The sequence below is a fragment of the Rhodnius prolixus genome, unplaced genomic scaffold (genome assembly GCF_049639745.1).
Source record: "Rhodnius prolixus isolate KJV_2025 unplaced genomic scaffold, Rpr scaffold_2, whole genome shotgun sequence".
NCBI lineage: Eukaryota > Metazoa > Arthropoda > Insecta > Hemiptera > Reduviidae > Rhodnius > Rhodnius prolixus.
The window spans coordinates 8,888,880-8,914,373 of record NW_027411592.1 but is presented as its reverse complement, the minus strand read 5'-3'; the positions used below and the strand labels follow the sequence as shown (position 1 = coordinate 8,914,373).

At 35.2% G+C, this 25,494-nt stretch overlaps 1 protein-coding gene across 13 annotated transcripts in view; it reads right to left on the bottom strand.

Annotated features, from left to right (window-relative positions):
- The window catches only part of heph (polypyrimidine tract-binding protein 1 heph), a 418,918-nt gene that overhangs the window by 249,639 nt on the left and 143,785 nt on the right, over positions 1-25,494 (bottom strand). Inside the window, exon 1 of one of the 13 annotated variants that reach the window (XM_074117736.1) lies at positions 17,863-18,264. The exons of the other annotated variants lie outside the window; for them this stretch is intronic. Coding sequence (XP_073973837.1) covers positions 17,863-17,949 — 87 coding nt within the window. The 5' untranslated portion in view covers positions 17,950-18,264. Of the gene's footprint in view, positions 1-17,862; positions 18,265-25,494 lie in introns of those variants that run through there. 13 annotated transcript variants of the gene reach the window in all.

The window sequence follows — 25,494 nt, the reverse complement described above, 5'->3', positions numbered from 1 at the left end:
TCGATATACACCCCTCCCCTATCCCTAAAACGCTCCATGCGAATTGTTCGGAACAGTGCTGGAAGTCTTTCACTTCTGTGAGCTCCTCTGCATGACGCGTGCCGCTTTTTCTTTCACAGCTTCAACGGACTGAAATCGTGTTCCTTTTATTGCAGATTTGACTTTAGGGAACAGATAAAAGTCAGGTCAGGCGAATAAGGCGGATGGCCTAAAACTGGGATGTTGTACTTTTGGCTAGAAACGTCGTCTTGACAGACAATGCACTGTGAGCCGGCGCGTTGTCTCGATAGAGAACCCTGTGACTTGTTCTTCCACAAATCGGGTCGTTTTTTTCCTTACTCTTTCACAGAGTTCAGCAAGCACCTCACGGTAGTAATGTTGATTAATTATAATCGATATTTTCATCCGTTTTGGACCGTGGAAGGGCGACCCGAACGGTCATCATCTCCGACGTATTCTCGGCCATCTTGGAAACGCTTGAACCACTCAAAAAACTCGCGCACGTGATTAACATTCATCACCAAAAAACTTCTTTTAATAAAAGATCAAGTTTCAGTAGCGGTTTTACCTAGTTTTAATGTGAAATTTCACGACAATTTGTTGCTCTACTACATGTGTAGTGTCATGTTTTCGGCAAAACGAAACTAACACCTCTTACCGGTCAGACAGATTTCTCTACAAACACGTGAGACGCTGCTGCAATCGAAAGAAAAGGCTTTACGCCGTTAAGATTTGGCGCATGCATAATTCTTCTGTAGCAGCATCAGTCTCATTATTTAATAGTCACACCTCATTGCCTAGGCTCTACTGTAAACTTTGTACATACATATCGCGCACTTAAATTGACATATTTTTTAAAAAATCATTTATCTAGATCGATTCGTTATTAGGGCAGTTCTGAGGAAGTGTTTGCAATAGGATTCACTTTATATAGTTACATTTCAGTTTACTGCAGTTACTGCACAAACTGTTAAAATCTTGGTGAGAATTAAATGTGGCTCGAATATTCAGGATTTGAAGAATACTTATGAGTTAGAATATTGAAAATTGAAACAAGAACATGTCCTTAGACTATTTACAGCAGATTTCTTTTTTATAAATTTGTTTTCCGTGCCTTTTTCACACGGTTTCGAAGAAAGCACTTTTCAAGGCACTTTTAATCCAGATTGCTAAAGAGAAAATATCCTAATAAATCGAACTAGCTGAATAGAACAGGAAATGACGACATACGTACACAACACACTGATCTTACTATTAATTCAAAGTCAGCAAAAGATAATGTTTAAAAAGCATATTTTACTGCGTCATTGAAATACTACATGGGAAGATCTTTTTTTATGACGGCCCTTGTTGACAGAGGTGTATTTTTCTTTAATGTGCCGATAATAAACACGAGATATTTTTATCTAAAATCAAGAAAGTTTATCTTCTATAGACTTTTTTTTATAAAAACTACAAACAAAGATGATAATATAACTTCCGCTTTGAACAGCGTTAATATTAACAACAACAACACAAAACTTCATAGCAGTTCTCTAGAAATAAACAGATTGAGATAGCATTTTTGCTTGTTATATACACCCAGAGACCAAGGTCTGTTTAGAAAAAACCAAGTTTTGTGTATACTATTGTCACGAGTTCAACTAAATAAACAAAATATTTGGTTAAATGATAAAGCTGATAGTTCGGCTAGTGTATACAATATGTACATGCGTAGATACGATGAATATATACAGCCCAAGTAGTGTGAACACATGTGGTGATGATGATGCTGTTGATAACTTGCCTTCTCTGTTACCAATTAGCACTGAGTATTACGTCACCAATTAACACTTAGCCACAGTCTGTTTGCTAAACCTACATTCTTAGCTAAAAGTTGGACTTAAATAATCTCATCTGGGGTGAAATTTACTTAAATATTGTTTAAGTTTAATCTTCTTTTCTATTTTTATTGTATTTTTTCCGAGATATAACGCGTGCGAAAAGTATGGACCGCTCTCTAACTCACAACTTTTTAATCGAAAAACCGGAAATACCAATACACTAAATAGAATTTTCACTTTTTGAAAACTTTCAATAAAAATAGCACCAATGATTTCCATTAAACTGTCTGTTCTCACTATGTACTGGTAGACATTTTCCTTTTAAAAGAAAATAATCACACATTTAGCACATTGCTCTTAGGAATTTTCCAAGTGGGAGGCCTTTAGAGTGATTCAGTTCATTGCACGATATAAAGGAAAACTATACGCAGGCCGACCATATTCCAGAGATGTATATGATGTGTAAATAAATATTTTCGTAATAGGACTGTAAAACTATAAAATAGAACTATCCATAAGGTACAAAAATCTCCATAACAAAAACTTACAGTTTAAAATGTTAAGTATAAGGGTTGATTAAACGCCAAAAGGTACACAGATCAGCTAGTACCCCAACATTTCATTAATACTACAGCTTGTCATTTCGGACATTAAGAAACATGTGTTTAATGGAATTAATATAAGAATTGATAGCATTTAAGTAATTCTATCGCATTAAATTCTCATTAATATTGTATAGAATTTATTAGATGTCATAGATAAGGGTACATTTTCATATACAAAATATTTGTTCAGTAAATAGTAGACTACCATAAAGAGTAAGTTCATATTTCTTACAGAGAACTGGCATTCTACCGGGCAGCCCCACCACCCCTCCTCCAAAACTGCCCTTAAACGAAGTATTCTAGAAAAATGTTTCCTATAAAAGTTGTAGAACTATTTGTGAGCTATAATTATACCAAGTTTCAAGAAAATCCAAGAAGCAGTTTTTCCAAAAAAACTTAAAAAAGTGAAAAATCTCTTCAGTAAACTGGTACTTCCGGTGCACCTATTTCGACTAAAAATTTAGAGCAGCTTCCTGTCACGTCACTTAAACTAAATATCAAATTTGAAATTTCTACGATTTTCCGTTCCTGAGATATAGTCGATAAACTGACTACAGAGTAGTAAAGTCAGTTGAAACCTATGTGATTAAGGACCGATGGGTTAGAGAACGGCAAAATTCTAAGAAAAAGAGCAGATTTCTAAGAATTACTGGATCTGTAACCCAACTAGCCTTAGCCGTGACTTTTTAACTTCACTTCTCTTCTTTTCTCTTTAACAAGCCGAATGCGTTCGGTTATCGTCGGTAATTTTCGGCTTAAGTGACCATGATTTTATTTCCAATTTAATATTTACCTCTAATATGCACACTCACACGACTTTCTTTCTCTTCTATCTCTATCCAGCCGAATACGATCGGTTATTGTCGGCAATTTTCGGCTCAAGTGACCATTATTTCATTTCCTATTTAATATTTAACATCTAATGAGCACACTCACACGACTTTCTCTTACCACTACCACTCACCACTATGGGTTTTCTTGTAAACTAGTATTTTTATTGAATAGTAGTTATCTTAAATTACAAAATACATTCTAATGGAACTATTTTAGAAAAATCATGAGCACACTCACACGACTTTCTCTTACCACTACCTATCTAGTTGGGTTTTCTTGTAAACTAGTATTTTTACTGAATAGTGGTTACCAAATAGAAGTACTACAACGGATAAAATCAGAGATATTTCTATTCTTCCACGCAAATATTGGTGATGACCAGATCGTAGTTTCAGAAATTGATAAAGTTATAGTACAATATAACTTTTACCATTGTAAAATATTTACAAATATAAAACAATTCAGCAAATATTCATTTAGCACAGTCAGTCCTAAACTGTCAAAGTGAGACATTGATATAACCAAGTATGGTGTTCTTTGTTTTATTTTACATGAGCGTTTGTACTTGCAAACTTGTCCTTTCTTAGCAATGTTCTTTTGCATTTAAAGAAGACATTACCATCGAGCAGACAGACACTGAGCGAACACTACCAGAGAATGGAATGTGCCCATCGATATCCTTAACAACTGAAACGAAACAGGCCGCTCGCTAGAGACAAGATCTTACAAAAGAGCCTAATCATTCTTGAACACCTAGAATCCTAATTGAGGAACATTTCTATTTAAATGTATAGTTGTAAAAAAGAAAAAATGTTTAAATGACTATACTTAAAAAAAGGCCATAAATTAAGACATTTGACCCCAAGCAAGAGTTAAAAGTAGTGAGTGTCATGTCAATAACGTAATTGTGCAAGTCCAGGCCCACGATGATCGTATTGCTGTCAAGGACAGGCTGAAGTCGCCGGACGGCTACAGTGACTTGTTTATGACGGTGTCAGGTAGACTGCAAAATAGTTTTGACTACAATATACTTTACAACTGCCAACAGCTCCTCCAAAGCCAGGACTGTGTCTAGGTCGCCGCCTCATTATTAATAGTAAACTTGACCTTATTACATTGTTCAAATGTTCAAAATCTCACCTCCTTGTAGAGGAGAAGAAATGTCAAAGTTAATTTTTATAAGAAGAATATCGTGATTGGCGCATAGGGTAACCAATACCAAACAACCTTCAACTGTATACATCTCCATTATGTTATATCAGTATTATTGAAAAACCATATTTTCTAGTCAATTTTTTTTTATTTACATTTCTAGATTAAGGGGCGCGTCAACATCTGAGGTTATTGGCGACCGGAGTTTTTGTTTTCAGTTCACTGCCGGCATACGGACTATTGGAACAGGCAACAACACTGTCCATATCGGACCTAGAAAGAGAATAAACTAAGAAAACAGCAGCTTGATTCGAACCCATTATTTCCGCGAGTGAATCCAGTACACTATCCATTCAGCTATTCCGTTTTTTATTATTAAGCTTCTAGGTAGTGAAAATCTAAGGGTCAGCAGCTGGATTCGAACCTGGGACTTCCGCGTGGGTGTCCAGTACGCTAACTGCATAACTAATCCCTTCTCTTATTATTATTATTATTTTTTAATTATTTACGGCACGTCAACATCTAGGTTATTGACGCCCGGAGCTTTTTTCAGTGCTCTGCCATCCTACGGACAGTGTTCTCTTGCTACAGACAACACTGTCCATCACCGGACAGTGAGCTGTAAGAAGCTCCTAGGAAGAGAACATCTAAGGGCTAGCAACTGCTTTCTTACCGGGTAACTTCGCGTTGGAATCCAGTCTTTCCTGACCACTTAGCTAAACCATTTCTTAATATATTATTATTGCTTGATTATTATTATTATTACTATTGCTATTATTATTATTATTATTTCCGGCGCATCGACTTCTACGGTCATTATCACCTATTATTATCATTATCATTATCGTTATTATTATAACTATTATCATTGATGGTTTTGGTTTTTTCGACCGTTGTTGAAAGATGATTTTTGGGGAATATCGAAGTGCGAAAATATATTTATCTATCTATTTAATTTTATGTTTTAGACATTTTTTTATTTATTTATTTTTTATTATTTTGGTTTTCAATTTTATATCTATATTAGTGTAATATTCCTTTTGTTCAGACCCTGAAGAAGGTAGTAAAAATTACCGAGACGTTGGCATAAAGCAAAAAAGTAGTATTTATTGATGACCGCACCTCGATATTCACCAAAAATCTACTATCATCATTATTATTATCATCTGAGTTTTTCCAAATAAGGATTTCCTTACCAATCAATATTTAATCTATGTTCCTAATTATTTTCTACGCGTAACATTATTTTGACCTCCAACCAATCTTCAATATTTTTTGTGAAGAACCAAGATAATATAACAAATTTTAAATCTTGTTTTTTAAAGCAGAAGATCCGCGAGTGATGGAATAAAAATAATAATTAAAGATATGACATCATCACTTAACTAATAAATATATATAAATATTGAGATGTGAAGAAGATGGAGCATACATCACTTTGTCTCTCTCTCTCATACATACACACACACCCAAAACCATGTTCTAACGAACACACACAAAAACTCACCATCTTATTAATTCTGTCCACGTCACCAACAGTGTGCACCTTGGCCACAAACATTCTTACAATACGTACGCCTGCTGCAGGTTAACTTGACCTGCTGGTATTGTGTTTGAAGGAATCACGGCCATGACTCATCCACAGCTACAACAATCAGGTAAATAAGTTCCTCTGTCTCTCTCTGCCCGCCCCCTATTGTACAATTCCATACGATTATTCCTTTCAATGCCAACTAGATTTTTTCTCACAATGGAATTTCTAACCTGGAACAGTGAAATCATTCTTCCGCCTCCCGCCCCCCACCAAAACCCTAACATTGCCAGCAGAGACGATATATTACGGAGAGAGAATAATCAATACTAATAATAGCGACTACGGAATCTATTAGTAAAAACCAAAATAAACTAAATAGATAAGTTTGGTTGGTTGGAAGTTAGTCTTATTACGTCAGAGTGTGGAAGCGTTCAACAACACGATTATAAAACAACATGGACGCTGACGTCAAGGGAATACATGTTTATAAATTCGTGAATTAAAATTAAAAAAAAAATCACGCGCAAACTCACACTAATACCAATTCTTTATTTTATAACTCACACATCCAACTCTAAATCTTAAATCTTAACTAAATTCTTACAGTCAGTACCGATATTGTTACAATGCACTCAGAAATGAAACTTTTTAATAATATCCTTGGAATGAAATCCTTTTCCAAGCAAAACTACACAAAAAGAGAGGGGGGGGGAAACCCCTGAAGAACTGTTACTTCCGGTGAGAGAATCCGATCGCTTTCTTATAGCTTCCTCTTGGAAATCCACGACGCAATTCACGGACTAACGAGGACCACAAAATGGAGATTTCCGGTAAAGAAAAACCAAAATCTAAATTTGGTAGTAAGTAAAGTAAAGTAATCGCCTATTTTTTCAGGCAGGGCTTAACGTCCAACTACCAATTAGGTGTCCGTGGACGGAGGCGACTAGCAAACATATTTTACTGTAAATTTCTCTTTATTAACCATTAAATAAAATCCAAGGCCTAAGACCGAGGAATCAAACCCAGTACCACAATACATATTAGCTTCGCAGGTCTCGCCTCTAACCGCTCGGCTACCGTGGCGCCCAATTTGGTAATAGTCGAACGTAATAACCGCCGGCGAAAAAAATATGCATTACTTAATTCCATCGCCATTATTTAGATTGTAAAGGGACACTCGTAAGAGTTTTGCTATTTTCGGCTTTCCCATTTTCTCGATAACATTTTAGAATATGGGATGAAAAATTAATGCCATTTTCAGTCATGACAAACTTTATTATGCCGAGCTTTCGACCTTGGAACTAGGTCATCTTCAGGGCCAATTTACAAAGTTTACAATGTTTCATGTCATTGGTTGGTGTGTCTTCTGTCTTGTCCATGACCTGAAACTGGCATTAATTTTTCATCCTATTGAAACTATAATTCAGTCACCAAAAATAATGAACAATATTGTAGAATATGATATCGTCCTCACTGGACTTTTTAAAGAAAGAAAGAGAGCATCTTGTTCTTTAAAACCTCCATCTGTTCGCTCTGACACCTTGAGAGTACCAACTGTAATTGTACTCACATTTGAAACAAATTGGATCAACCCTGTTTAGGAAAACTCTGCCACAAACAATGTGAGGTACGTGAAAAGTGTTGCTGTGAGGAAAACCACCCTACAGTTTAGACCTTGCCGCGGTTTACTGGTTACTAATCATTTACAGTACCAACCTCGATTAACCGGGATTCGGATTAACCGGGATCATGTCCGAGTCATCATAAGAACACCTCAGATCGGTGCCGAAACAAAAGTTAATTTTCGGTGGCGACAGGAAAATTTTTTGTCTTCCAATTTAACATAATTGTAGGCGTGGCAGCAACTAAAATACCTGATTTTCTTGAAGGGTCATTATGTATGTATGTATGTATGTATGTATGTATGTATGTATGTATGTATGTATGTATGTATGTATGTATGTATGTATGTATGTATGTATGTATGTATGTATGTATGTATGTATGTATGTATGTATGTATGTATGTATGTATGTATGTATGTATGTATGTATGTATGTATGTATGTATGTATGTATGTATGTATGTATGTATGTATGTATGTAAAAACCTAAAATATGGTGCAATTAGTACATATGTAAAAATTAAAAAAAAGGATTGCCGTCTAAGATAGGAGTTGATCTCTGGGACGAAACAGCTTTTTAATTTACAAATTTTCACATAGGCATCTTACTGATGTGTCTAACTATGCACCCGTATAATACATACATACTTATATACATATGTGCATTCATAGGTACAAATGTACTGTGTATTCGGTTTAACCGGGATTTCAGTTTTCCGCGGTGGGTACAGCCGGTGGTCTGCCCTTGTTAATCGAGGTTGTACTGTATGTGTAATAATGGTCCAACTGACCTGAACATGAACAAACATGTCTCAGCTTGTCTAGCACTATCTTAAGCTTTAAAAGTTCCAGTTAGAATAAACCTTAAAGTTACGTAAATTAAGCTGTATTATAGTTACGTACAAGCAAATTAAGAATCTGTTTGGGGGAGACACCGGCTTCCAGGTTAAGTACTTCTGTAATCGATGGACCATCCCGCAACGTCCCCTACACTATCCCGCAACATCGAACTTTGCCTAAAATCAGTTTGCACTTTGCCAGAACCATAGTAACCCCCAAAAGAACACGATTAATTCCAAATAAAAAACAAAAATCCTTCCAAATGAACTTGCTATATTCATGAAAATAATTGTTACTTACGGTAAAAAAAGCAATTACTGCAAAATCTTTAATCATAATTCTAATTAAATAAACTCTAATAACGGCTAAAGAATTCCAACAAGGTAAAACTTTACTTTTTATCAAATTTTGCAAAGTAATCAGTACTTATCGAAACGGAGAGGATGTAAAAAAAAACCTTCGAAGATTATCAGCTCCAACCATGCAAAACTTTATTAACAATAGCATTAAGATGTAATCTCTGCAGAGTAATATTAGAGCAAAAACCACTGCCATAGTGATCATTATTACTGAAAATAAAATATCCGATAACAATCAATATGTTGGTAGAAAATTAAGGAAGTGTTTTTCTTTAATTATTCATACTATTAAGATGATTCTAAAAATTAAGAAAGAACAAAAATTAAGATTCATTAACAGACTCTTTTGGAAATAATGGTATTATTATTATAATTAAGAAGGCCGTGGATGTTTTAAATGGTATTTAAAATGTAACTTTAATAATAACAAGCAACGAAGTGTTATAACCTTCTATTATTACCTTGCCCAAGGTTTTCTTGTAATTTTTATTTTTTTGATATCCCAACATCAACATCATGTACACTAACACAGATAAATGTGCGGACAAGGTCCTTCGTTCATCTTCCATTTTGTGCGTTCAATACTCGGTGTGATGTTACATCATTTATTATAATGAAAATAATACTTATAAAAAAGTAATATGATGGATATGTGGACGCGTGTATTTGTGCGTATGTGGGTGGTACAAATATGTATGTCAGTCCATATGTTTTTAATAAAAATAAATAAATGCACAATTAGTTATCAGCCTAGTGATACGTACGTCACACTTCACATTACATGCATTCATATCAACGACATTCATTATCAAATGGGAACACCCGCTGCTTGTTTCAGTCTTGTCTGTCAGACCTTCCGGGTGAGTATAGAGATCTGGGTATGTATCACTTACCCCGACTGCAGTTGCTTCAAAAACCCCGTTACAGAAAATTCCATTTTAATCTATAATTTCTACTAGTGCAGCATCTTTCTTCCAGAACACTTCCAGATAACCCAACACCTGGAGGACGTCTTAAAAGACACAATATGGTCTCACGATCTCTCACTGAATAGGGTTGGGCTGTTACCACCGAGAAACAGTGTGTTGTGGACACATTGTACATCATTATCCTTATTGCTTATAATGCGTTGATTGTTACTCGTTGATACTAATTGAAGAGCATGGTGCAAAAAGGAGTTATCTACATTTTTTTTTTCAGAAAATGTGTTTAGTGGCGCTCCCTATTGTAAGTTCATCTTTTGGTGCATAAACGAGTCTTTATGCAGACTCCTTTATTATTACTTATTCTCTAACCTAGGTTAGATTTGGAGCAAAAATGAGCTTTCTACTGCAGATAACTTTCTTTTGCTCCAAACAGAGAAGTTGGCAATCAAACATGATTTAACTCAGTTGTGAGGGCGTGCGCTGCAGGCAACAGAAGGTGTATGTGCTTAGTCTGTATGTGTGTGTTTTTTCCCCCCTTTTCAAGACACAAAATGCCACTTAAAAGCTCAAAAACAAGAAATCTGTTGACTAAAGTACTTAATATGTACTCAAGTTTTACTGAAAATTATGATTTTGGTTCCACAAAACAGTTAGCTGCAAAATAACTTTTGCTTTATAGCAAGCTTAAAAAATGCCCTAGAAAGTTTAAATTGAGAGCCCCAAATGACCCCCCATCACAATATATTAACTAATCCTTACAGCAGACACAACATAAGGAATACATCTTGAAGCACATTTAGTTTTTTGTTCCTACTTAAAATTTTAAAAAACTGTAGATAACTCCTTTTTGCACCAAGCTCTTCAATTGTTGATTGTTTTTGAAGGAAGCATGACATCACTGTTGCTCCCGGAAACCCCATTAAAAGCACTGTAATCCGGAAAATGTACGTAAACCCAAGAAAATTGAAGAAAAATGCCTTAAGTTCTTGCGGATAACTGATCTTTCAAGCCAGGATTTTGGCGCCCACCACATATGACACTTAGAAACATTTTACTGATCTTAAGAACCATACACTGCACACTAAATTGGCACATTAAAGAAAAGCGCACTTTCAGTCATCCCCTCTCCTTAAAAAATGCAGCATAAATTTGGATTGTATGGAAATTTTCTGAATTAAAATGCTACTAAATATTTATGCTGTATTTACGTGTGGAGTATAATTAACTTTTAAAAGAAACTAACGGACTACGACGAATTTCCGGTAAAACTACGAAAAATAAAAAAGAACTGAGAAATCTAAACAGGAACCAGTACTTCCGGCCAATGTTTTTTCTTTCTTCAGACTAGGAATTTTGGTTAGATATTCAATTCGCAATTAGTATTAATGTTTTTAAAACAACATAGGAATAGAAGTTATGAGGAAATACGATTTTAAGGGGACTCCCGCAAATCCTCTTTCCTGTACCCCAAAAATAAAAATAAAATCCTTTAAATAAAATTACATTTCCGCTTTGTTCGATTGTGATGTTGCGACTCCTGGTGGCACATAAAGCAAACAGTCCAATCCAAGTTGTACACTCAGTCACCCCGGCGGACTGACAGACACACTTATCATATTTCTTCCCACTTCCGAATTTGGGAGAAACGTTCATTACACTGAAATGACTGCAATAAAGGAACTAAATCGCCACCGCTCCCAGAAACGCCATAATACGCCTTTAAATTATTAAAATTTTTAAAAAAATTGAAAATAAAGAGTAGAGTCAAAAAAGGAGTATTACATCCGGTTGAACAATTCGCTTAAGAAGTCTTAAAAAGAAATTCAAACGACTTATAAAATCAAAGCTTTTTGCGATTTCCGGTTTTTGAGCTTATCTGTACATTCACAGAAAATTGTTTAAAATACTTCCTTCTTTTTTACTCACAGAAACTTTATATAAAAAAAGCAAACTGAGTAGTGTTTGTAGCGAAGATATATCGGTGCGTGCAGAGCTGGAGGAGAAAAACTACCCCCAGCGAACAGCACTCTCTACAGGAAATCGATATTGATGATCGATCTTAAAGGAAGTTGCGGAACAACTGGCAGCGATTCAGTAGGTGGTGGTTTGTCAGGAATGACAGTTAGAGGCGAGAGACTGTACGAAAGGATTAGAGCAATTAGTGAGAGTATGGAACTTGTATTTCGTCATGGCAAGTTGTTGTACGAATGGGGATGTTGAGGTCGTTGCGAAGAAAGGAAGTCACTGTCGGAGTAGTTTCGGATTGACTGTTTGTAGATTTGGCTGAACTCCACAGCTCTAGTCTGTTAATTCCACACAGTTTTGAGAATAGTATTACCGATATAGTAGGACAGTATCAACTGATTCGAGTTCCAACGGTAATTTTGAGCCAAGTAGTATAAAACTTTAGTTTCGTCATTGTTAGTCTTGTAAGCCTGGTGTATGGGTTCCACATGAGTCTTTTGTCCATGTAGAGCCCAAGTTAGCGCACCAGATCTGTACAAGGAAGAGGATTGCTGTTGAAGAGGACAGGTGGACAGAAGCCCCGCCGGAGAGTGAACGCGGCATGCTGCTATTTCTTTGGGTTCATTTGAATACGCCATTTCTTTGCTAATATGTAATTTTTTCTTATATGAAGCTGATGAACTTATACCCTTCTTCGTCGGCGAGAAAGCAAAATCTAAAATCTAGACGCTTGAATGGTCGCCATTTTTAGGATGTTCAGAGAGGAAGTAACCGTACTGTTAGTATGATTATTAAAGCCTGCTGTTTACAGCTGCGAACAGGTGGTGCTGGTATGCTGGTGCCATGAGGGGCCCTTAAGTTCATCTGCTACCTTTGGGATCCCCACTCCTGCTGACTCCATCCCTGCACTCCTTTCTATTGTTCAAATCGAAAAAAACCTTCCCCTTACCTGCTGCCATAAACCGTTCCACCATTTCCCCACCTTCCTAACAATAAACAACATTTAACAACTTACTTACTTTGCAACTTTTTGAAACGTTACTAAAAAATAAGTTCATAAAAATATAAACGCTTGAAATGTTTATAATTGCAATATTTAGAGAAAAAAAATGCTAAAAGTTTGTTGCGAAACGCACTCTAACTGCAATTACGACAAGTTTGTTGATTCAGTTGAATCGATGAATATAAACTAAAGGCGTTTTGTTATGACGCTGCGCTTTATTAAAAGTTTTAGAGAACTTTAATTAGCATCTGTAATGACAGGAGATTGCATTTTAGACACAATTTAGGCGCCACGGTAGCCGAGCGGTTAGAGGCGAGACCTGCGAAGCTAATATGTATTGTGGTACTGGGTTCGATTCCCGGTCTTAGGCCTTGAATTTTATTTAATGGTTAATAAAAGAAATTTACAGTTAAGTATTTTTGCTAGTCACCTCCGTCCTCGACACCTAATTGGTACTTGGACGTAAAGCCCACCTACAAAAACAGGCAATTACTATACTTTACTTTTACACATAATTTGAAAAAGAAAAGTTTAAAGTGAATAAACGAGGCTGCCCATCACACGCAGCGCTAAACTCAAACACATCACAGTTTCTTTTCTTTTAAGGCGTGCCTCTAATTGCGGATAGCACTGCCCAACTTTGGATAAAGAGCTGAAAGAAGATGTTGAAAGAGAAAATCCAGAACCTGTAATAAAGAGATCCTCCCTTCGAGAAAGTGCAGAGGACAAAACGGAGCTACATTGTAGAGGTTTTTATGCAATTTTTCCCTCTAATTCGAAATTTTACTTCCTTTTTAGTCTGTGTGATAATACTAAGACTGTGTAGGAGCTAGAATTTCTTTATTGGTAAATACTGTGTAGTTTCAAAGTTTACAAAGTTAAATAAATTGTAAATAAAATGTAGAATACTTTTGTATCTAAAACGGTGCTTAAGAAAGGACTCTAAATACACCTTCCCACAGGACTCCTCAAAAATTAATTTTCCCAGGAATATGGGTTAAATAAAGGTTAAAAAAGGTTATGAAGCCTTATCTGCGAGCTTCTCCACGGGCTGAGTAACATGACCTTTGGAGAACATTAATGCTGCTTATGGTACACCGAAATGCAACATACGAGATTAGATTAGAGACTTTAATACATCGGATTAACTGGTGGGAACCTAAATTTCGAAACTTGGAAGCATTTCGAGAACTTCCATGAGTGGTAAAAGTATTTTCTAACTAACGAAACTGGTCTAAAAATATTTTATAATGATCAGAAGGGCAGACTTCTTATCATAATTCAATTTGTTCCATTTATCAATTATAAAATTGGTCAATTAATGAACATTGTACTTGTACAACGAGACAACTTTAATAAACGATAAATACGAAATAAAAGAAATCGAATTAAGCAAAAATACTGCCTTACTTCCTACTTCAGATTCAAAAGAAGATGAACCTCCCTGGTTTCTCCTCAGGGAAAGACATGTCAGTTTGTACCGAATGTCCTGGAGATTGTGTTTTATTCAAAATAGAAATGATAATGAGGAAGTTAAAACGTTTTTTTTTTTCCACTTCCTTTGGTAATACCACTAATTCTGAGTAACCGCTAAAACCCAACTACTCTGGAAGTAGAAATTTACAGGTAATGGATCAATTTAATCAATTCATTCATTATTAATACTTTATTTTTACCAATCCCACGAGTGTAATCCAATGACTGACTACCACATACACCAAGCTTTTCAATAAATATAATTTCCGATCATGAAGAGGAAATAAACTCAGTCAGAAAAGTACAAAAGACGCAAAACATAAACATGTAGACATTTTTCTCTGCTATAATCTTTTATTAAATAACACCATTTTTAGGTTTTTAGGGCTTTAATTGCTTAGACAATTCAAACTGGGAAGATCTTTTGGCTAAAAGATCCGAGGGCGTTGTCCTACAAAGAAGTGGCCTCTTATCAATTTTTGGTTTGCCACTTTCCTCCTAACTCTGTACCTAAACAGTCAGGACAGAAGGCAAATAACCAACAACAATTAATTAAAACTGTCCGGTAGGACAGTTGTATAAGGGTTGACCATCAAAAACTGCACGAAAAAGCGTAACGTTGAAAAACACCCAACTTTGACAATTTTTTTCTCTTTTTCTATAAAAGATAAAATTTCCAAATTTTCTTTAAAATATAGAGCAAACACTCCTTTATAGCTGTAATTTTTTTGCAACCACCCAGATCTAATAGGTTTCGAGAAAAAAGTTGCCGAAAATGAGCAAAAACGGCTTTTTCATAAAATGTTCTTGTTCTTCTTCTTCTTCTTCTTGTTGTTCTTGTTGTTACCTTTTTTGTAAACAACGTAGCGCCTAAACGCGTGAACCGATTTTCATGAATGAGATGTCATTCGATTCGGAATTTTATGTAGATGTGCCTTTTGGGGGTCTCGGCCCTGTACATCGAATGGGAGAGGAGTTAGCCCCCTTTATGTAAGGCCCCCTCCAAAATTATTATTACTAATTACTCTGTAAATCTTGGCCCGATTTTGATAAAATTTGATAGGATGATAGGGTTAGGGCTCCCCTACATAACAATAAAGCGACGATCTGCTCTTACACTTGTTAAGGGGAAGTATAGCAATCGTTTCAAATTATCGACACGTGAACCGATTTTCATGAATGAAGTGTCATTCGAATCAAAATTTTGTACAGATTTGTACTTTAAAAGTCTCGACGCTATGCCTCATAAGAAGGGAAGTTTGCCCCACCCAAATAAGGCCCTTTCTAAAACTATTATTACTAATATTTCTACAAAGCTTAGTCCGATTTTGATAAAATTTAGCACGAAGAAGTGATTAAAGCTCCTCTACATGGCTGTGAAGTGCCATCATGCTCTTACACCTACTAAGAGGAAGTACTGCAATCGTTAAAATTATCAATGAGTGAACCGATTTACATTAATGAATTGTCGTTCGATTCAAAATCTTTGCCTTTTAGGGAGAAGTACTGTAATCGCAGTTTATTTTTCTTGCTCCTCTTAAAAGGAAGTACTGAAATCGCAGTTTAATTTTGCTATTTACGTAAAAATACCTTCCTATTTTATTCAAAACGCTTTCTCAAAAAAAAATGGTTATTGAGGATGGTTTGGGGACCGCAACTATAACCATTCTTTAAAAAGATCTCTCCAGTGGTAGTTACGGTTCCGATTTAACACCATATCAGGTTATAATGATAGAATAGCTTATTCCAAATTTTAAAAAAATCTGTAAAGCAGACGTAACTTTGCTAATAGACAAAAAGGAAAATCTATCCAAAAGGTACAAAAATCTCCTTAACAAAAACTTACAGTTTAAAATGTTAAGTATAAGGGTTGATTAAACGCCAAAAGGTACACAAATCAGCAAGTACCCAACATTTCATTAATACTTCATTGATATTATTTAAGTAATTTTACCGCATTAATTTTCATTAATATTTTTTAAGAATTTATTAGATGTCACATACCCTTATGCTGGCCAGTTCATTCATAATAGTTATAATTGTGATAAAATGTATATTATATCTTCGTATAAATAGGTACTTTATTTTAACTCTATTCCAAATTATTCTTCTGATTCTGAAGTTGTCACATATACATGCATGTTAAATTAGAAAAAGACAAATTTAGAGTCGGCTACTGTTTAAATTTGAATCACGGAGGATTTAAAACAATATTTCAGTCTTGAATTCGTCTTACCGAAATATTCGTGATGACAAATAACACACAGTTAATAACAAGTAGATTATTCAACATTATTTATTCATTTCTCAATTGTAATTTAATTTAGTTCCCCTAATTTTACTTATGGTAAAATACTGGAATAATTAGCTGTCCTAAAAATATGCATATCTTATTTATTTTATATTACATGTATACAACATTGTGGGAAGAACACCTAGATTGAGAATGTAATTGAAGAAAACTATATTATTTGCGATAAAGCCAGATTATTTATTACTTATTATTACAAACGTTTGACTACTACATAAAATAACAATTACTTTAACCGAAGAAAGAACTTAAACCGACGATTTTTATTTAAAAATAAAAATAAATAAATAAAATCATTGATGTACGAATGTTGGTGTAAGCAATTTTTAAAAAATTTTATGAATTTTTTAGCCTCATTTTTTTTATTTTTTATAACGTTCTCTTTTTTACCTGTAATCAATAGTTTGATTATTATAGATAAATAGATATTACAGTCAATCTAAGTTAAATGGTGTGCTACTTGAGTAAATATTTTGTAGACGAAAATGGCCAGCATAAGGGTCTGTGACATCTAATAAATTCTAAAAAATGTGAAGGAAAAGTTAATGCAGTAAAATTACTTAAATAATATCAATGAAGTATTAATGAAATGTTGGGTACTTGCTGATTTGTGTACCTTTTGGCGTTTAATCAACCCTTATACTTAACATTTTAAACTGTAAGTTTTTGTTAAGGAGTAAGTAAAAAGGTAGTAAGTAATATTTGTAAAAACGGTTTTTGTCAAATTAATATACATTTCCGCTTTGTTCGACTGTGATATTGCAACTCCTGGTGGGACATAACATAAAGCAAACAGTCCAATCCAATTTGTACACTCAAGTCACCCCGGCGGACTGACAGACACACTTACGAGATGTTTTTGGAGAAACCTTTTTTTCCTTTACTACCCAATTTCAAGATACTCTATACTCATATTTCTTCCCATTTCTGAATTTCAGGAGAAACGTTCTTTACACTGAAATGACTCCACTAAAGGAACTAAATCTCCCACCGTTCCCAGAAACACCTCAGCCTCTGTGAAATATATGTATGCACATCCCTGAGAGAAGATGTGAACTAGGTTCATAGGACAGAATCTTGGCAATAAAATAAGAAAATACAAACAAACAGATGACTGAAATTGGAAATAATCTTTCATATGTAATCAAAACTTAAAACTTGCAAGAAAATTGCCTGAATCTGAAAAGATTTTGGTTTATTTTTCAAAAGAACATTTTTGCCTAACAAGAAAATTTACAAGAGGAAAATGTCGTGTGAGTTTTCTAGCCATATTTGCATAAACTATGAATGTTTTTGTTGTTAATATCATAGTTAAAACTAATCTACATCGTAAATTGTGTTGATTTCTAAGGTTGTCAACAAACAAATGGTTAACTAATTGTCTAAATCCAGGAAGTCATTAGATTTTACCTTTAACGTCATCACGATCCTACTGGATATTGGTTCTGATTTGACAGCAGCCACCGGATATATGACGAAATCCCTTTCAATTGCCATCAATCACTGGCACTTTGGACACAATTCACCAAATATCACCTTCCACTAGGTGATTAATTTGATTTAATTCATTAAAATTCACATTAATGCAATACACCAAATGCACAACGTTATTCAATAACTAGAACACTATATTTTTTTTTTAAGTAAACAAACCGAGAGGCACAGCACAAGAAAAACAACACAAAACAAGAAAACAACAAAGCACTCTGAACATGTGAGATAATTGGCGGGAAAGGTAGGGTTTGCTGTGTGTATGTATGTATGTATATACACAGGCTGGATGGACGCTAGACCATGTGCTGCGAATGCAGTGATGGGGCCCTGGTCTAACGAGAGGGGCAAAACTCTCCTCTCCCCACCACGCTAGCCCAACACTATTTATATTGGTAAGAGGGGGAAACCCATGTGGCGGCAAAAACTCCAACTCTTCGTCCTGCGACCACTTTACAACAGAGTCTACCCCTCCACCACCGTCATACGTCACGTCCAGGGGTTGTTTACACGCCAACTAACAAAACACCCTTATATTAACCTTGCAACTAGTGGCAACCTACCTACTTCCTGCATATTTCTCTCAATATTCATTTAACTTTTTCTTCTAACCACAATCAAAATATGATTCTAATTTATTCTTATATCCGGTTTAGGGATTATGAAAGGGTTAACTTTTCAGTCGAGCAACCTGATGGGAAAATATCGGAAACTTAAAGTTACAGCTTACCGCGATGTTTTTGTTTTGCTTGAGATAAGATTGATTGTTCATTTGCAGATAATTTTCTAAAAACTACTTCTTTTTATTTAGAAAACATCGATACGGGCATTTCCGGCAAAAACAATTGCAACACATCCCGCAAAGATAAACGATACAGGGTATCAATAACGGATCTGGGTAAAACTGATGATTATAGTAAAGTAAAAGTAAGTAAAGTAATCGTCTATTTTTTCAGGCGAGCTTTACATTCCAACTACCAATTAGGTATCGTGGACGGAGGCGACTAGCAAACATACTTTTCTGTAAACTTCTTTTATTAACCATTAAATAAAATCCAAGACCTCTAGACCGGGAAATCGAACCCAGTACCACAGAACATATTAGCTTTACAGGTCTCGCCTCTAACCGCTCGGCTACCGTGGCGCCCCTGACAATTATATCTACCATAGAAGAGGTAGCGTTAAGGACCTTTTTCTTCCTTAAGAAATGATACAACATGAATCTTCAACCAGTCTTTAAAGTAGGTAAATTTATAACCTTCTTCAGGAGGGTAATATAAAAGTGAATATATACATTGGTTTCGTGAACTTAAATTATTAAAATTAAGGATTCAAAATTGGCGAGGAATTAATCCAAATAAAAAAACAACAGCTCCTCTTTTTGCCAACGTTTCGACAAATATATTGTCTTCTTCAGGGCCTGGATATTACAATTACAAACAATTCAGAGAATTGTAAAATCAGCAATACTAAAGGAAAATACAATAATTTTTTTATTGAACCTTAACTACATGGCTATGCGGGTTGGTTGAGTTACAGAAAACTAAGAGCCAGAACTGGAGAACAGGTTTATATATACAAATATAACGGGACTCACACGGGTATTTTGGTAATGACAATGAATAAAGAGATGGGACAGATACAATAGACTAATTACAATGTTCAATTTGACAAAAGAGTAATAAAATAGACGTAGTAAAAGAGTAAAATAGGCTAGTTTGCAAAGTAATATTTTTACATTACAAGGGTTGGTGTGTCTTCTGTCTTGTCTGTTCATGGACTGGTCTTCTGTCTTGTCTGTTCATGGAGAAGACAGAAGACACACCAACCCTGTAATGTAAAAATATTACTTTGTAAACAAGCCCTGAAGATGACCTAGTCCCTAGGTCGAAAGCTTGGCAGAATAAATGTATCACGACTGAAATGGCAATTATTTTTTTCACCCTATGGAAACTATGAATCAGGCACCAAAAATAATGAACAACAATTAAAATAAGAGTTGTTGACTTTATTTGACCGATTCCTTCTATCTAAAATACCTTTTCAGTTCAATGTATTTTTGTAGGATTTTTTTCTCAGTTACAAACCATAAAGGAAGGGTTAGAACCTATAAATATGTCGCGAAAGTTCTCTACCCGGAAGTACTACTATACGTTTTTCAAGAAAATGACCATGATTTTCTCCGAACTTCTTCTGCTCGCTACGTATAGATAGATAACACTATCAACTTTAAAAGCAGAATTGATTTTAGTGCATTTAGAGATATGAGAGTAGGATGCCTCTTAAAGACATTACAGCAGAAACTAAAGGAGCCAGTAGATCAATATTCTCAACACCACTGGCGGATATAATTCTCCTAGGCGGCCATTACAGGAAAGACTGGAATAATAAGGCATAAAATCAAATAAAGTGAATGTATTAATGAGTAAATTTTATTTATTAATTGCAACCCCCCCTGGGGAAAAACAGAATTTATTAAAACTGTCCGGTAGGACAGTTGTATAAGGGTTGATCATCAAAAACTGCAGGAAAAAGCGTAACGTTGAAAAACACCCAACTTTGACAATTTTTTTCTCTTTTTCTATAACAGATAAAATTCCCAAATTTTCTTTATAATGTAGGGCAAACTCTCCTTTATAACTGTAATTTTTTTGCAACAACCTAGATCTGATAGATTTTGAGAAAAAAGTTGCCGAAAATGTGCAAAAACGGCATTTTCAAAAATTGTTGTTGTTCTTGTTCTTCTTCTTCTTCTTGTTGTTGTTGTTGTTACCTTTTTTGTAAACTGCGTAGCGCCTAAACGCGTGAACCGATTTTCATGAATGAGGTGTCATTCGATTCGGAATTTTATGTAGATGTGCCTTTTGGGGGTCTCGTCGCTGTACATCGAATGGGAGAGGAGTTAGCCCCCTTTATGTAAGCCCCCTCCAAAATTATTATTACTAATTACTCTGTAAATCTTGGCCCGATTTTGATAAAATTTGGTAGGGTGATAGGGTTAGGGCTCCCCTACATAACATTAAAGCGACGATCTAATCTTACACTTGTTAAGGGGAAGTATAGCAATCGTTTCAAATTATCGACACGTGAACTGATTTTCATGAATAAAGTGTCATTCGAATCGAAATTTTGTACAGATTTGCATTTTAAAAGTCTCGACGCTACGCCTCATAAGGAGGGGAGTTTGCCCCACCCAAGTAAAGCCCTTTCTAAAACTATTATTACCAATATTTCCATAACGCTTAGTCCGATTTTGATAAAATTTAGCACGAAGAAGTGATTAAAGGTCCTCTACGTGGCAGTGAAGTGCCATCATGCTCTTACACCTACTAAGAGGAAGTCTTGCAACTGTTAAAATTATCAATGGGTGAACCGATTTACATCAATGAATTGTCGTTCGATTCAAAATCTTTGCCTCTTTGCCTTTTTGGGAGAAGTACTGTATTCGCAGTTTGTTTTTCTTACTCCTCTTAAAAGGAAGTACTGAAATCGCAGTTTAATTTTGCTAGTTACGTACAAATACCTTCCTATTTTATTCAAAACGCTTTCTCAAAAAAATTGTTATTGAGGATGGCAACTATAATCATTCTTTATAAAGATCTCTCCAGTGGTAGTTACAGTTCCGACTTAACACCTTTTCAGGTTATAATGATAGAATTGCTTATTCCAAATTTTAAACAAATCTGTAAAGCAGATATGTAACTTCGCAAAATAGACAAAAATGAAAATCTATCCAAAAGGTACAAAAATCTCCTTAACAAAAACTTACAGTTTTAAAAGTTAAGTATAAGGGTTGATTAAACGCCAAAAGGTACACAAATCAGCTAGTACCCAACATTTCATTCATGCTTAGTTCATATAATTTAAGTAATTTTGCTGCATTAACTTTTCCTTCACATTTTTTAGAATTTATTAGATATCACAGACCCTTATGCTGGCCAGTTCATTCATAATATTATTTTGTTATAATTATGATAAGATGTATATTATATCCGCTTTTAAATAGGTACTTTATTTTAACTCTATTCCGAATTATTCTTCGGATTTAGCTTTAATTTGCCCTTTATTCTGAGATGTCACATATATACGATATATGCAAAAGTAGAAAAAGACAAAGTTAGAGTCGGCTACTGTTTAAATTTGAATCACGGATTTAAAAGAATATTTCAGTCTTGAATTCGTCTTACCGAAATATTCGTGAGCACAAATAACACACAGTTAATAACAAGTAGATTATTCAACATTATTTATTCATTTCTCAATTGTAATTTAATTTAGACCCCCTAATTTTACTTATAGTAAAATACTGGAATAATTAGATGTCCTAAACGTATGCATATCTCATTTATTTTATATTACATGTATACAACATTGTGGGAAGAACACCTAGATTGAGAATGTAATTGAAGAAAACCATATTATTTGCGATAAAGCCAGATAATTATTACCTTTAATTATAAACGTTTGGCTACTACATAAAATAACAATTACTTTAATGGAAGAATGAACTTAAACCGACGATTTAAAAAAATAAATAAAATAAAATAAATAAATAAAATAAACAAAATCATTGATGTATGTTGATGTAAGCATTTTTTCAAAAAGTTTTTGAATTTTTTAACCTGTAATTAATAGTTTGATTATTATAGATTAATATTAATAGATATTAAAGTCAATCTACAGTGCTACTTGAACAAATATTTTGTAGATAAATATGGCCAGCATAAGGGTCTGTGATATCTAATAAATTCTAAAAAATGTGAAGGAAAAGTTAATGCAGCAAAATTACTTAAATTATATGAACTAAGCATGAATGAAATGTTGGGTACTAGCTGATTTGTGTACCTTTTGGCGTTTAATCAACCCTTATACTTAACTTTTAAAACTGTAAGTTTTTGTTAAGGATATAAATAAAAGCGAAGAGAGGCCAGCGTGCACGTTCTAAACAACAAACAGAATAATTACATAAAGATCTGGGGATGGAGGACCAGGGTTGGCCAGGTGCTCGCAGCTCTAAATGAAAGGGAATCAGTAAGAAGTGCAAGGGTGGTCCTGGTGTGGCCGCTCAAAGGGCCCGCATTATGCCACTTGGAATTATTATGGGCTGATTTTAGTGCTTTACAAACATAAATGGCAATGTGTCCTATATAATAATAAATACATACACAGGAAAAGAGCACTCTGCGTTCAGGTGTGCCAACTACAGAGGTGCTCCAAACAGCGTGCCTCCCCTGCTTACTTGGTTGGGTAATATAACCTAACCTTCATTTCTTCTAACCTCCCCCACCCCTCACCATAAACAAAAAATACCCTCCCTCCCACCTAGATGCACTCAATATTCTATTGCACTCCTTTCTGTCTTAAGAAAGTTGATGGACGTCAGCCTATGCAGTAGTAAAAGTGTAAACAATGGCGGCTAATTTTACTAGCCTATTTTTACGGCCGCCAGCCAGCTCCGACTTCCTGCCTCAGATCGTAGACGGCTGTTAATTTAATAAAAACTCTCCTTTACTCACGGACTTAACGATCATGAAAATGGTTCTAATTTTCCATGCGTAAACTACTGAAGGAACAATGTGTTGGCAGGTTATACATGCAGCGATACCAGGCAGTAGGAAAATTTACAATCTTGCTGAGCTGCAAATACTGGGTACAGATGAACTTCTTTACTGCACTCTCTTTTTGTTCGTTGAAAAAAATGTTGGCAATCGTGCATTTCATTCGAATTAGAATGTTAAACCGAAACCGGTGGTTCTGCCAGTGCGAAAAACCAATTAGTGGCAGTACCTGACGTTAATAGAGAGCGCTTTGAAGTAAAAGTAAAAGTAAAGTAAGGTAATCGCCTATTTTTTCAGGCGGGGCTTAACGTCCAACTATCAATTAGGTGTCGTGGACGGAGGCGACCAGCAAACATACTTTACTGTTAACTTCTTTTATTAACCATTAAATAAAATCCAAGGCCTAAGACCGGGAATCGAACCTAGTACCACAATACATATTAGCTTCGCAGGTCTCGCTTCTAACCGCTCGGCTACCGTGGCGCCTTAGAGAGCGCTTTATTTAGCTGCGTTCAGGGAATCCAGAGCTTATGTCCGCTCTCTCGACCAAACCACAAACTAGATTTAAGGTTTATTTAGTGCCCATGAGCTTCCCAAGTCCTCAAGCTATCCGAAGCCGTCCAAAGGAGCCCATTAAGTTACTCTATTTGTCAGAATATTAGAGGATGTGAACTAGAATCTGAACAAGATTTTACCATTTAGTGACAGCCATCAGCAGCTAGCTACCTTTACCGCCTTAGTGAGCTGTTTGACAGGGACGCAACATCTCCTACTGGGACACCGCCAAGATCCTCCTGCGTGTTTTCACCAGGTTCAGAGATTCATGAGCTGGAGTTACAACTTATTCCTAGCCCTAACCTATGAAAGAACTGCGCAGAGTTGAGCCACTTGTCTTCTTGCCCCAGTGAAGAAGGCTAGATTGGATAGGCCTTATATACCCACCGTAATGTCAACCCAGCTTCTCAAGCTTCAAGAGCCGTTATTAGCCAGAGGATCTTCGAGGACAATCTTTAGGTCTTCACCACTATTATCAGTCTGCGCCGCAAGATAGAAGATATCCCAGAACTAGTAACCTAACTCTAATAGTAGCTAGTTCCAGCTTACCTCTCGTGATATCAGCATGGTCACGGAAATGAGGAGAGAGAAATTTGTCCAAAGAATGTCGCAGGATCTACACAGATCACGGATTTAGTCCATAAATTGAAGCCTACTTTTTGAGCTTAAAGATGGTGAACTACTAGGTGGTACTGTATACTCTCATCATGTTCTTGTCCCCCATTTCCTGGTGCTGCTAATGGTAACCCGAATGGAGAGATACAATAAAGAAATTAGTCTTCTGATAAGACTTTTCTCCAGGCCACTTACGGTCAAATAATTTCTTAATTAATCATTACAGTAAAGAAGAAGACACTTGCATTTTAAGCCATTTATTTTATTTATGTTCTTATTTTGATAACTCAGCTATCTTTTGCTCTTGGTCTTGCTATTGATATTCAATAAATATAAAGACGGAAACTGCCAACTCTGGAGCGGAAGAGCTTTGCCACTGCCATCATATTAATCAAGCACTACAAGTGTTTATTCTTACTTAAATAAATGAATATAGTACTTTATTAATTTATTATTGAATACCATAATTATTAAACAACCCTAAACATACTTTGTGCAATTCATTAGCAGCACATTCGTTTGAAGTGCAATGCAAATTCTGTGGAACTGAAGTAATATATCGATATTTAATAACATTATTTGAAATAAATTTTATTTAAAGAAAGAAACAGCGCGTTGAAAAAGCAAACAAAAAGCGAACAACTGGATAAATAGATATAAAAAACACGAATTAAAAGCAAACAAAAAACTGTAAAACTCTCTGAATTAGACATTAAACCAATTAACTAAACCAAATAATGATAACCCAGGGCAAAATTTTTAAAAAAGAAATTATCCAATAATTTAATTACTTAAAATATTTTTCCTGGTTAAATTGGGGAAA